Source organism: Globicephala melas, chromosome 14, assembly GCF_963455315.2.
Source record: "Globicephala melas chromosome 14, mGloMel1.2, whole genome shotgun sequence".
Classification (NCBI taxonomy): domain Eukaryota; kingdom Metazoa; phylum Chordata; class Mammalia; order Artiodactyla; family Delphinidae; genus Globicephala; species Globicephala melas.
The window spans coordinates 39,686,674-39,700,205 of record NC_083327.1 but is presented as its reverse complement, the minus strand read 5'-3'; the positions used below and the strand labels follow the sequence as shown (position 1 = coordinate 39,700,205).

The following is a 13,532-nucleotide window of genomic DNA, read 5'->3' as shown; positions in this document are numbered from 1 at the left end:
TCTAAGCCAAATAATCAGGGGAGTTTAGGTAATCTGGGCCATAAAACCCCATGAACTAATGGTACTCAGTAACTTCAATGTTAGCAGTCCTCACTGTGAATTTTCTCTGATTAAGAGACCCAATAGTTTTGAATTTAAGATTTTGTTTACTGGAGGCAAGTTGGCATCTGAATTACTGCTAAGATGCATACCCTCTGGTTGTATATCACGAATTCGTTTTCGGGTAAAATTAAACTCATAAAACCAATGGCAAGACATTTAGCTGCTCAGTTTTATGGACAATGTTTTTATTACACAATACCACCTAAGGAGGCGGACATAATGATCAAAAACGCAGTGGTATGAATTGAAGTATCAACACCTACCTCATTAGGCTGGGGTTAATTCATTAAAACACTGTTGGAACACTTTAAATAGAAACTGTTAATTTACCACTTACTGAGATAAGCTGAAGCTACTTCCTCACGATACAGGGCCTACTTTACTATTACCGCTGAAGCCCTTTAACAGATGCCAAAAAGGCAACAGTTGCATGATTTATGCAGATAAGACTCATAACTTCTGGCAAGGATACTTCTCCAAGTGTGTGATTCAATATTACATTTTTTGAAGGAAAAGAAAGTAATATTGAATCTGACTCAAAATGCCTACTTAACAGTTTGAAAATGTTGTTTTCAAAATGCAAGTGGTTTAATTTTTCTTTCTTTCTTTTTGAACATACACAGTCCATCTTCATTATTTGTGGATGCCATATTTGAGAATCTGCTTACTCACTAAAATTTATTTGTAATCCCAAAGGCAACACTCAGAGCTTTTGTGATCACTCGCAGACAAGCGCATGTGCAGGGCAGTGAAAAATTAGAGTAACCCAACGCTCACATTCCCAACCAAGGGAGAACAAGGTGACACTCTGCCTTCTTGCTTTAGCTCTCATACTGAAAACAAGTGTCCTTTTCACAGTCTATTTAGTGCCATATTTTTCACATTTTTGTGCTTTTTGGAGATTTCACTGTCTAAAATGGCCCCCACGCATAGTGCGGAAGTTGCCTGGTGTTTCTAAGCAGAAGAAAGTTGTATGTTACAGAGAAAATACATGAGTTAGAGAAGCTTCATTCAGGCCTGAGTTATAGTGCTGTTGGCTGTGAGATCAATGTTAATGAATTGACAATATATATTATACAAGGTATCTTTAACAGAAGCATACAAAATAAGATTACGTACTGATTGGTTGAGGAAAATGTTATGACCAGATGTTTTCAGGAAACTAACCCTGTATTTCTCCTAAGAGCAGTGGTTCAGTGTTCTCTAACTCAGTATTTGCAGGAACTTTACAGAGCATTAACTGCTGCCAATAAATAAAATCGATTGTATATCTGTACATACACATATAAGTAATATCATTCACCTTTTGCTGAGTTGAAAAATTCTGGAAAATGACAATAACCTTACAGTTACAACTGCTAAACTTTAACAAGGTAACTGAAAATGAAGCAAGTGAAAATTCCAAACTTTCTATCTGAAACTGAAGCAAAATATAGAGTGATTTCTAGGAAACAAACCATGGAATATGTTTCCACATGTACCATGTTAAGTTTAGGCATACATATATCACATTTGAAGTAAATGAAAAATACAAAATGTAAGTACAAAAATGTAAACTTTAGTATAAAACATAATGATCAAAAACTGATTTTCTTTGCCTAATTTTCTTAATCTAGTACCATCATCTTCCTAAAAGGCTCCGCCAAACTCGAAAAGAGACAGAAAAATGAAGTATGTTCAAAGGTGGAGAGATGTCTATAAACAATGTCATATGAGTTATGAAAGAAAGAAGGATATTTACCCTGAAAAAAATTAATATTGCTTTCTCAAATATCTAGAGGGCTATCACACAGAAGAGGAACTAGACTTGTCCTGTGCCTAATAAAAACAGTAATATAATAAGGGTCACCATTTATTAGTAACCCACCTGTGCCAGGTACTATGTTAGGCACTTGGTGCATGTGTGACGGTGTGATACACACCCCTCTCTATATGAAGTGAAGAAACAGACTCACATAAGTTGGATAATTTTCTCCAGGTCACACAGGTAGGCAATGGCTGGTCTAAGATTCACATTCCGGCCTTTCTAATACCAAAGACTATGCCTTTTGTCCACTAATTTATGCTGGCTCTCAATTTCTAAGTTCAACTTAAGAAGCTGAGTTTATTCCAAATGAAAAATTAGGACCGAAGGGAGGCAGATTTCAACTTATCTAAGAGAAGAATTTAACTCCAGTTGTCTAACTGTAGAAGGACAGCCTCCTGAGTAGCGGGCTCCCAATCGCAGGAGGAATTCAGAGGCTGGACAACCACCTGCTAGCGGGCTTACAGAACAGATTCCGAGTAAAGTAAGATATAGCTGTACAAACTAGGAAAACTATAGCTCCCCAATTCTTCCAGTTTCAGAGAACTCACAACATACCGCGCTGAACTCGTCATAGCCAAGCAAAAGGTGTCATCAAAGCTACTCAGCTCGTATGGTCGAAAAAATTCGTTGTGGATGTCAATCTCCTCTTCGTATTTGTGAAACTTCTTCACTATCAACTTCTTTAAGTTTGCAGCACAGATAACTAAGAGAGATACTGCCTGTTACTCTTAAAGCCTTTAGATTACATCTCTCAAATATTTCTGTAATATCAACTGTGTTCACAGAGAGTGGAGCGCACTGAACAAGTTCAGCTCCTACCTCTGGCACTTTCACACTTGGAAGAGGAACAACATATGTGCACAGAATATATACTGCAAAGCTGAGCGTGACAAACTCTAAGGAGGTGGGGACCTCTGGAAGGGGGGTAGGAGTGGGGAATTATTTTAGAAATCCAATTATTCAGTTCTTTAAATTCCTTTTTGCTCTTAAATAAATACCCTCTGCCTTCTAGATAAAAATTATGCAATTTCACTAAATTTTCCTTTATATTTCAAATCCTATTTACGGGCAATATTAGGCTGTTGAAGTCCTATCCTTTTTCCCAGAACAACCAAATCTTAGCAATGTGAGTTATGATTTTGCCCAGAATTTCAAGGTAACAAATACTTTTTAGAAGTTAATTAATAATTTATTAAGAACCGAAAGTCATTTGCAACCTTTTTTACTTTATGGCCTTCACCACCCAAAGTTGGGATGGTCAACCATGACTAGATGGAGTCCTCAACTGGAATGTTCCAGATTGGCAATAGATCTTAATATCCTTTCACAACTGGGAAAACTGGCTTGCCCGTGGTCAGAGGAATCAGTAACAGAATCAAGAATAAACTCTATTGCAAACTGGTCAATTATTTAATTTGGGAACAAATTATATTCTTTTAATATAAAAATTTTCCTGCCTTTCTGACAAATTGATAATTTAAACTTCAGTGACTAAAATGTACTTTTATACACACATCTGTACTTTTTTTCACTGCTTAGATAGAGGAAAAGTTTTTATTTCTCCTTGTGAATGGGTCTTCACTTCCTCCCCATTCCCCCCAAATATCTAGACATACATCAAGTACTAATTTTAAATGATGAACTAATATATTATATACACTAAACATTTGAGGGACATACCTAATAACTGTAAGATACAATATAACATATCAGGCTACTTAGATAAAAGTATAACACAATCTCTGCCCTTAACTGATTCACTTTGTTATAAAGCAGAAACTAACACACCATTGTAAAGCAATTATACTCCAATAAAGATGTAAAAAAAAAAAAAATTAGAACTTCCCAACTATAAATGCTTGCAATTTGGGGAGGCAATTCAAAATTTTAATTAATTCATTAATTAATTCTATTTACTGTTTTCCTCCTGAAAGATCAGAGGAAATTCTGTGGCCCGGAGTTATAATCTTGAGTGCGTTCCCTCTGAGGAGTTCACTCCTCTCCTCTCTGAGGCTGGAGGAAGGTTTTAGGAGGCAGATTAGGAGCTCCTCAGAGTGTGACAGTGATGAATGGTACACAGAGCGCGTGTAAGGAACTCCAGATGCAGTTGGTGGCTCCTCTGTCGGGTATACAACCTCCAAAATGATCTTTATATTAAATTTCTACCTTTTGAACAAATTTACCTTTTGGTATAAATGTTTCTGTACTAGGTTTGAATCCTGATTGAAAGTAAAATGCTATGCCTCTGATGGAGAAAAAAAAAAAAAAGCTAAGATGTTGTACCCCAATGTTCACTGCAGCACTATTTACAATAGCCAGGACATGGAAGCGACCTAAATGTCCATCAACAGAGGAATGGATAAAGAAGATGGGGTACATAGATACAATGGAATATTACTCAGCCATAAAGAAGAACAAATGCCATTTGCAGCAGCATGGATGGACCTAGAGACTGTCATACTGAATGAAATAAGTCAGACACAGAAAGACAAATATCATATGATATCACTTATATGTGGAATTTAAAAAAAGGTACACGTGAACTTATTTACAAAACAGAAGTAGAGTCACAGATGTAGAAAACAAACTTGTGGTTACCAGGGGAGTAGGGGGGAGGGATAAATTGGGAGATTAGGACTGACATATACACACTACTATATATAAAATAGATAACTGCTGTATAGCACAGGGAACTCTACTCAATTCTCTGTAATGGCCTATATGGGGAAAGAATCTTAAAAAAAAAAGAAGAGCAGATGTATATTTAACTGATTCACTTGCTGTACACCTGAAACTAACACATTATAAATCAACTATACTCCAATAAAATTTTTTTTTAAAAAAGCTAAGATGTTACAATCTCCTATCTATTGTAATAGCAACGTAACAGCGAGTAGTCATTCATTTCTTTCTAATAAAATATTATATGCAAAGAATTGAATGCATCAAGCTCATTTAAGAATAATTCCAAAACATATTAGTATAAAAACTAAAAGAGAAACAGTATACCTACCTTCATCATAAGGCAGTGGTAAATGTTTTATTACCTCTGGTGTCCACCAGTAAGTATAACTATTAAAAAAAAAAAAAAAAGAGATAAGATGGCCCAAATGTAAATGTAGATTTTCTACAATTCACTGGATAAAAGGGTGTATGGTCTAGAGTAAGATGCTTTTAAAAACACGGCTGTGAAGCTTTTGGCACAGTAGGTCTTCAACATGTTCTTTCCTTTCCCAACCCCTTCTTGTTTCAACTACATCACAGATCTACAAAAATGCCATGTACACGTCTGAGAGTCAAGGTGCTGTGATGTTACCTACTTTTAGCTAAAAATGATTTGGGTATACTAAGCCAGACTCTATGAGCTGCTGTTTACTGTACTTTATTACCCTGCCCCCCGGTGAGCAGCGGGACTGCGACCCAAGTCCTACAAGTAGGATTCTCCTGCGCGTAGTTATCTCAGAGTTAGATTACTTTTTCTACTCTGCTCTATGTGTCTGGGTCTGTGTATATGGTTAAACAGTTCAGCAAAATCATTAAGTAAATGGATAAGCCTAAAGAACAAATTTCCTTAAAAAATAGTATAGCCCCTGTTAATCTTTAACTGTAAACATTCACTACTTGATTATAGAGGCCAGTCAGAGTAAGGCTGGGAATTTCAATCATCTGGAGGTCTGCTAGAAAACTCAGAGAATCTGAAAGGATCCTGAACTGCCTTTTCTCTGAACACTGAATTTAATTCTAAATCAAATTCTGATGAAATGGATATTTATGAGGAAAATGCTATATCAAAGCTAATGAGAGCTAGGAAGGGGAATGATGTAAAATGGGATATCAAATTTAAAAAAAAACAGATTTTCAAAAGGTTCAGAAAAAAGAGCCTACAGCCAAAAATGCTAAAAGATCATTTAAAATAAATGAAAGGCTTTCTAAAAATAAAATGTTGACATTACGACCTTGAATAACCCCGATTATGATGAATGGGGAGTATTTAAAGGAAATAGGCAACGTAGAGAACTCTCCTAGAGATGGCAAGCAGATACGTGACCAAGGATGACCAACAAGAGCCGGGGAGCCTAGTGACCTGTGGGGGTAAGGTGGGTAGTACTATGAGAACAGCAAAGACTCCTAAAGTTTTGCCTTGAGACTGAAGTTATGCTTTAGAGCAGCGCTTCTCAAAATCAGTGTACACACAAAAATCACTTGGAGATTCTGTGAAAAGGCAGATTCTGATTCAGCAGGTGGGGCCTGAGAATCTGCATTTATGACAAGCTCCCAGTGATGCCAAAGGGGCTGGTCCTTAGACTACTTTTTGAATAGCAAGGCTTTAAAAGCATGAAAAGAACAGAACAGGGATAAGTCTGCTGCTTACAGAGAATTCATTCAGTCTTTCAACATTTATTAAGCACCTACTGTGTATCAAGTACTGCTCTATATGTTAGAAATGCCCTGTTGAAAATAATGACAGAGACTATAGAGCTACTTAATTCCAGTATTGTTTCCATCTTCACCAGGCATAGTAAGTTTCATGCTGGAAAGAGAAATACACAAGATAAGAGGGAACTGTGCACAGCCTAAGAGGTGGAAGGAAGCAGTAGAACCTCTCTAAGAGCACTCAAGTGTCCTGGTACAGTTGAGATCAATAATCTTTTAAGAAACAGTGAAGAACAGAACTGACAATGGGAATGGGCAAATGCAGTCTTGATGTTCAAAAGTGAGAGGGTGAAAGATTCCAAAAACTGTACAGCGATAAGTGTGATGTCAGTGCAGGCGAGATAATGAAACAAATATTTACTAGAGACATACTGTGAGTAACCTAAAAAGATGACCAGTGGCTTCTATGAATCCACATCTATTCACAAAAACAAGCCACACCAGGCTATTCAGACTATCGGATCAGGGGAATGAAAAAGACATGGATGTGTGTGTGTGTGTCAGAGAGAGAGAGAGAGAATTCGCACATGAGCAAGAGAATGTATCTGCTTGCATTAAGTAATTTCCTAAAAAATGGTGCACACAATGAGCTTACTTAGGAAAAAGAAGTAAACATTATAAAGAACGTGTTTTAACTCAGAATGTACCATGTGGAGAAAAAGAATTAAGAGGATCATCTTAATTAGTGCTTTTTTTTTAGTATTAGTGCTTTGAGACCAGGCCATAATTTTTTTTTTAATATTACTAGACTGTATCTCCCTAAGCAAGATAAAGCAACTTAACAATACTTTTTTAAAAGTCCAACTCTGGGACTTCCCTGATGGCCCAGTGGTTAAGCCTCCACGCTTCCAGTGCAGGGGGCACAGGTTCAATCCCTGGTCAGGGAACTAAGATCTTACATACTGCACGGTGAGGCATAAACAAACAAACAAATAAATAATAAAGGTCCAACTCTTCTGAGTGGGTCTCAAGCAAAGAAGCCCAAAGAAATACCTGCCCTGGGGAAGCTGGGCTGAGATGGATGGACGAGGAGGGCATCTAAGAGGACTGAACCCAGGACTGGGGGACCTTCATCACCCGACCCACCAGGCACTTTCACCCAGAGGAAGAGCACCTGCACTGGGACAGAAATCTGCTTTGGGACCAGGTATCAGAGGACAGGAGAGTACAGGTTGGTGCCACTTCCTCCTTTGCATAAATACCTAGTAAGTCAGCTTCTTTTCTCTTTTTTAGTCCCCAGTATTAAGAGTGTTCAATTCCACTGGCTCACATAGAAAGGTTAGAAAGATCTTAAAAGACTCTTTAATTCCCCTAGTAAACTTGGGAGCCCTCTGAAATAATATATATGGACTTGAGCAAAGCCAAGTTGATATTGATACATGTGAACAATACAGAGAAATGTGAGCAGGATGACAGGACAGTCAAGCGTTGACAGCATAGTAAGTTACAGCTGTCTAAATGATTCCAACCAAACATCACAAAACAATGTTAAGGTGGAAGGAGTTGTGCGATGGTATCCCACAGGGCTCTGCCATCTACCCTACTCTATTCAAGGACTTACCCTACGTCATCAAGGACTTGTAGGATCAAGATGGCCAGCTGATTAATTCTGAAGAAGCTACAAAACTCGAGGAAAGAGTTAATAAAAAGGATATATATTTACATACTTTTTTTGGAAGCAGGCAAAGCATATACAAGCATGACAAGACGGCACAGATAAGGCGTGGCAGTAGGACATGTTAAAAAGACTTGGGAGTCCCAATGGATAGGAAGCCCAAGGAATTAACATTACAATGGCATTACTGAAAATAGTTAATGTAATCTTACACTTAATGATTAAAAAATAGATTATCCAGGACAAGGGGAATAATGGTACCAACGGTCCCATAACAGTTGGCACAAATCGGACCAAACTCTGACTACTATTGGACCCAGGTCTGGATACCAGAGTTTAAAAAGAGCACTGACATAGGCTGGAATACAGAAGAGAGCCTTCCGAATGCTAAACAGACTTAGAACTACAGTATAGGAGAAACAGCTAAGAAAGTGGAGCCATTTTTAACCTGGAGAAGAAGAGATTTTGAGAACATGTGAACTTGTCTTCATCTATTTAAAAGACTATCAAGTGGATGAGGAAATTGTGTTCTCAAGGTCTCAGGGGTTGAACTAAGATTACTAGGTAAAGTTATAGAGAAGTAGATATCGGCATGATATGAGGAAGAATCATGTAAGTGAACTGTCCGAAAACAACTACCTCTCAACCAGACATGCCCCTGTTGACAAACCAGGGCCAGACAAGCATAGTCTGGGAATACACAGAGGGAACTCACATACCAGACAGAGAATAGAGCCAGGAAGCCTCCCAACTCTGAGTCAATGAGATAATTAATGCTTAAAGTCTAAAAATATCTTGGTGACATTATCAACACTCATTCAATAAATGGCATCTGAGATGATATATGACATATTAACCTATTTCAGAATAAAGCTTCAATCAGTGGTTTTGAACAGATCAATAAACATGGGGTTTTGAGTCACAAAAGTAGTTACCTCAAGAGGATTGGTTTGGACAAACTTTAGGCAGAGCTAGGTTTATTCCCCCCCTTCCCTTATCATTCAATAAAAATGTTGTTTCAGAATAAATCATTGGTAAACACAGTATAAAATACATGATGGTCACCAAGTCTGGAAACACAAGCGAATACATAATAAAGTGTTCATTGATATTATAAGTGATAAAATATTATCTAAGTTTCTAGATTTTATGGCCATCCTATATGATTTTTAATAAATGTTACAACTAGGGAATGTAATCCCTTTAAAAAATAATAACAATACAAACACCTGTTGGACTTACTATGTGCTAAGGATTTATACGATCTCATCTGATTCTCAGAAAAACCTACACATCAGACACTACCATTATCTCTATTTTGCTGATGTGGAAACTGAGAACTGGACCTTGCCTCTGGTCACACAGGTATTAACCGCAGGCAGTCTCTCCAGAACCTGGCTGCTTCAGGACTGTGTTGATTGTGTGTCAGACCCAGTACTACGTACTTCCCGCCCATTTTCTCATTTAATCCTCAAAATGACCTGTGAGGTGTGTATGGTCGTCCCCATTTTACAGTTGGGAAAACAAGTTTTCCAGATGTTTAGAAAACAAGTTTTCCAGATGTAACACACTTGCAGAAATTCCAACTCAGCTCTACCCTGACGTCCATGCTCCTGTCTGGTTACTGCCTCTGGCTAAACTGTTCATTCCTTCTGAGAATTATAATACTGATTTAACTGTCATCAAAATAACTGGAAAGTCCAAAATAAAGCCCTGAAATTTATCTGACAGTCTTTATAAGTACTGTGGATGAGGAGTATCAATTGTTGATGCCAAAAACCAATTTTTGGAATTTTGACATTCTAGAGAAAAAAACCCAAACAAACCAGGAGACCAAGTCAACTGTGAGAGACATAGTATCTACTTTGATAAAAGTTTATTTTCAGTGGGAGACTTCTAGCTAATCCTTGCTGTACCATCTAACTAGCTGAATAATCTCAGTCAAGACACATCCTCTCTGCACTTCAGTTTCCTGTTTTTTTTTTAAAATGGGAATGTAACATCAGCTTCCTTTTATTCCCACAAATAAGCGCCAACACTGCAAGTAGTTACTCAAGGTAAGCAAGTGGTTTTAACTTATGCTTGTAATTTACTAGCTAATTTCAGCAACAGAAAATCGAGTTTTGTTTGTTCCCAAGTTGTATCTTAAGAGCTTCAATACTTTAAGTTAATATAAAGTTTTAGGAAGTCAGCCACATTTACCCATAGTCAGCTGCATCAACAAAGCTAAATATAGGTATTTACACTTCTCTCTCATCAAATAAACGTAATTAGCTCCAGATTTTTTGTCAGCAAAAATTCAAAGCAATCATTTATTAATCTTAAATGTAGTGGAAAAACCAGAACTGCTTCATTTATAGGGAAAGTAAGCTCAAGTATTAAGCTGGCTATTCCAATAATATATGTACTTAAAAGTACAAAGCTGAGAAACATATAAACTCTGACGTTTCCTTAATATTTTAAATATTCCTGAAGTATCACAGAATTTGGTAACAGCTGTAACATCAGCACTTGCTAATTCACCAGTTGTTTGTGGTCTGTCCACACAATTAGCCCAGACTGGCAATGACCCCTGTAGTGCTCGAGAGGCATCTCTGCACAAAATAAGGACTACATCACACCGATCTTGTGAGAGGAGAGCGTTAGGAGCAAACCTGACATCACAGGCCTTTGAGCAGAAGGCACCAGGCTCCAACCTCCTATGTGAAAAATGCTGCCCATTATTAGTACATGACTCTTCAATTAAAAATGTTAGAGTCCTCTATTAAATCCTCACAATGACTTTGTGATGTGTGTCCTGTCATTTACTTTTTGTACATGAGGAAAATGAGGCTTAGAGAGATGAAATAACTAGTTCAAGGTCACACCACTGCAGAGACTCCAATTCTACCTGACCCTGAGGCCTGGGCTACAGGGCGTCCTGTCAAAACACCTCAGGGAAACAGTTCATTTCTTTGGGGACTATTACTACCAATTTAACTGTCATCAAAATAACTGATACTGGTGAATGACTCTAGAAAGCTCAGAGTGAGCAGTAGGGGTGGTGGGAGTGGTATCTGCCCTTAACGCCACCGCTCTAGTTTCCTGTCCTCCCTAGTGTCACCAAGAGTTCCTTGTGCTTCTTGGAGGAAAGAGTTGGAATTCCAAAGTGAGGATGTCTAAGATTGACTCCTGAAATGTTGAGTTCTTTATCATTCCACATTTGTGGGAACCAGTCAAAAATGATGTTAATGGTTTGCTCGAGTGTAGCTTCAAATTACATTCAATGGTTAAGTTCTGAAACTTTATATCTTATGGAAAATGCCAAACAACTGCATTTGTTAATGATGATTTCCCAAACCTACTATCAGGACATCAACAATACTAAATTCCTCATGGCAAACATGTAGCAAGACTGACTACTTTAGCCTATATGACCATTTCTCAAAAAGAAAACTATCTCACATTCATAATAACATCAAATCTGAGTTTACATAGTAGACTAGGAAAAAAAAAATACCTTCTTCTTGTTGGTAAAAGTCTCATGGTATTTTTATGATGCAAATAAAAATCTGTCGGGAGTTCCCAGAGATGAGGTTTCCCTTCAGTGGGATGGAAAACTCCCAGGAAGAGATTAATGGAATCTTGTCTATCGGCATCTAAAAAGCAAAAATATGTATTTCAGGAAATCCATTACTGACATAAACAACTCAGGGGAATGTTCTCTTAGGAGGATAATGGTACAACTGTGATTTCATAGAACATACCTCTGAAAATAATAGCATTTATACTTCAAAAGTCACACACATACACAAAATCTAAAACAGCCAAGATTTTGAGAATTAAAATCTTGCTTCAAAATGTTTCCTTTTTACTCTGTACCTCTCATAACACAGAGGATAGTGAACATAAACTGCTTCTTGAATTTTGAGAGACTCTTAAAAATCCTCAAGAACTGCCAAGTACCTTAGTGATTGTATTTTTAGAAAACATTCTCACTGTGTGTTAGTTTACCTAAAACAAAGGGCATCTTCACTTTATTGCAAAGACAAGTAGAGATGTCAGAGACAAATAAAGTGACCCAATTTCTACCCATATTCTGTTGCACAACCTTGAACAAGTCAGCTTCCAAGTTTCTGCTTTTAATCCATGAAAAGACATTCTCCATTTCTTTAGCAGAGACAATGTTTACATTTTCTGTCTCCTACAGCTGTGTTTGATAATGAAGGCAGATTGAGCACATGGAAAACAGCCTCATTCTAACCATTCAACCACTCCAAAATTACCTTTTCAAAGGTAATATGAACTAATAAAATTGACTACATATATATATGCTGTATCTCTTCTTTTTCCCAATTATATTTGGGTAAAAATGATGATAAGCACTGAAGCCGCCTCATGAGCCATCCTTCCCATTCTGCACTGTCCCCTCCCTAGCATCCTTCACTCCTTCCCCTCATTTCCTTCTTTCCATTCTCATCTCCGATCCCTTGTATATTCAAGTCTGGGGCAGGCTTCCACAATACAAATAATAACCTATTTCTGAAAATGAGCACAGAACCAAAAAGACAGCACAATAGAAATGACTGCTTTTGAAACAGGATAGCATTATCATAAAATCAGTTTCCTTCCAACAGCTATAGTGAAACACAGAAAAATCTGAAATTAGCAACATTGTTCTCATTGGGCTATTTGGTCATTTTGGCAGAAGCATAAATGAAATACGGTACATCAAACATGTATTCCAGTTATATATTTTGACAGGAAGCATTCCATTAAAACAGCACTTACCTTTTAGGCTAAAAGTAATATATAAAAGGGATGTGTTTATATGATCAATATATTTGGAGCTTTTTTCCATTTGTTGAGTGAAAACATCAAAGTACTAAATGACACAGGCATTACTGCCCCAATTTTCACCCTCTTAACACAATATGAAAGTAAACATACTGCTTTTATAGTAATTATATTCTTTATGCTTCTTGAATGGCCTTAATGGCACAATAATTCATATTCTGCAGTACCTCAAAATATCTTAATACTATCTTAAGAAGCTTTCCATTTTTCAGCCATGTTTTCAAGGAGTTTCTTTTTTATTAAGCTTACTAATAGCTTCCTTTAATTTTTAGCAAGTATAATAAAATGTAAGATTGAAAAACATAACCAAATAAAGGATATTCCTTCCAAGGATCATAATGGAGACTTCTTGAATGTCCTGCTGTTTTTATAACTTAAAATATATCCATAGTATTTATGGTCACATACTAAGCTTGGAATCTAAGGCCAGCCCTAATGAGCCGGAGAATCTTCCTGGCTACTTTTGACTGCAAATAAGGCTATCACCTTCTGGAAGACAGCAGTACTCTGGACACAGATAAAAGCTTAAAACAGGTAGGTTCTCTGCAGTTGCAGATAACAAGAGGGCAAAATGACTATCTACTTTTGTAATCAATCATGCTCTAAAGGGAAAAAGAATATGCACCTTTCAAACTCCATCCAAACAGGTTAAACACTAACCAGTTTTATTATGCACTGTATTTAAATAGGTCAGGCTTGAATATAACAATTCTTTTTAATTAGCCAAAAATTTTAACT

General features: G+C 37.1%; 1 protein-coding gene across 1 annotated transcript in view; it reads right to left on the bottom strand.

Annotated features, from left to right (window-relative positions):
* FIG4 (FIG4 phosphoinositide 5-phosphatase) overlaps positions 1-13,532 on the bottom strand; it is a 137,038-nt gene that overhangs the window by 52,369 nt on the left and 71,137 nt on the right. Inside the window, exons 16-18 of the mRNA XM_030882838.3 lie at positions 11,458-11,596; positions 4,923-4,981; positions 2,465-2,612 (exon numbers count right to left, since the gene is read on the bottom strand). Of these exons, the coding sequence (XP_030738698.1) occupies positions 2,465-2,612; positions 4,923-4,981; positions 11,458-11,596 (346 nt within the window). The remainder of the gene's footprint in view (positions 1-2,464; positions 2,613-4,922; positions 4,982-11,457; positions 11,597-13,532) is intronic.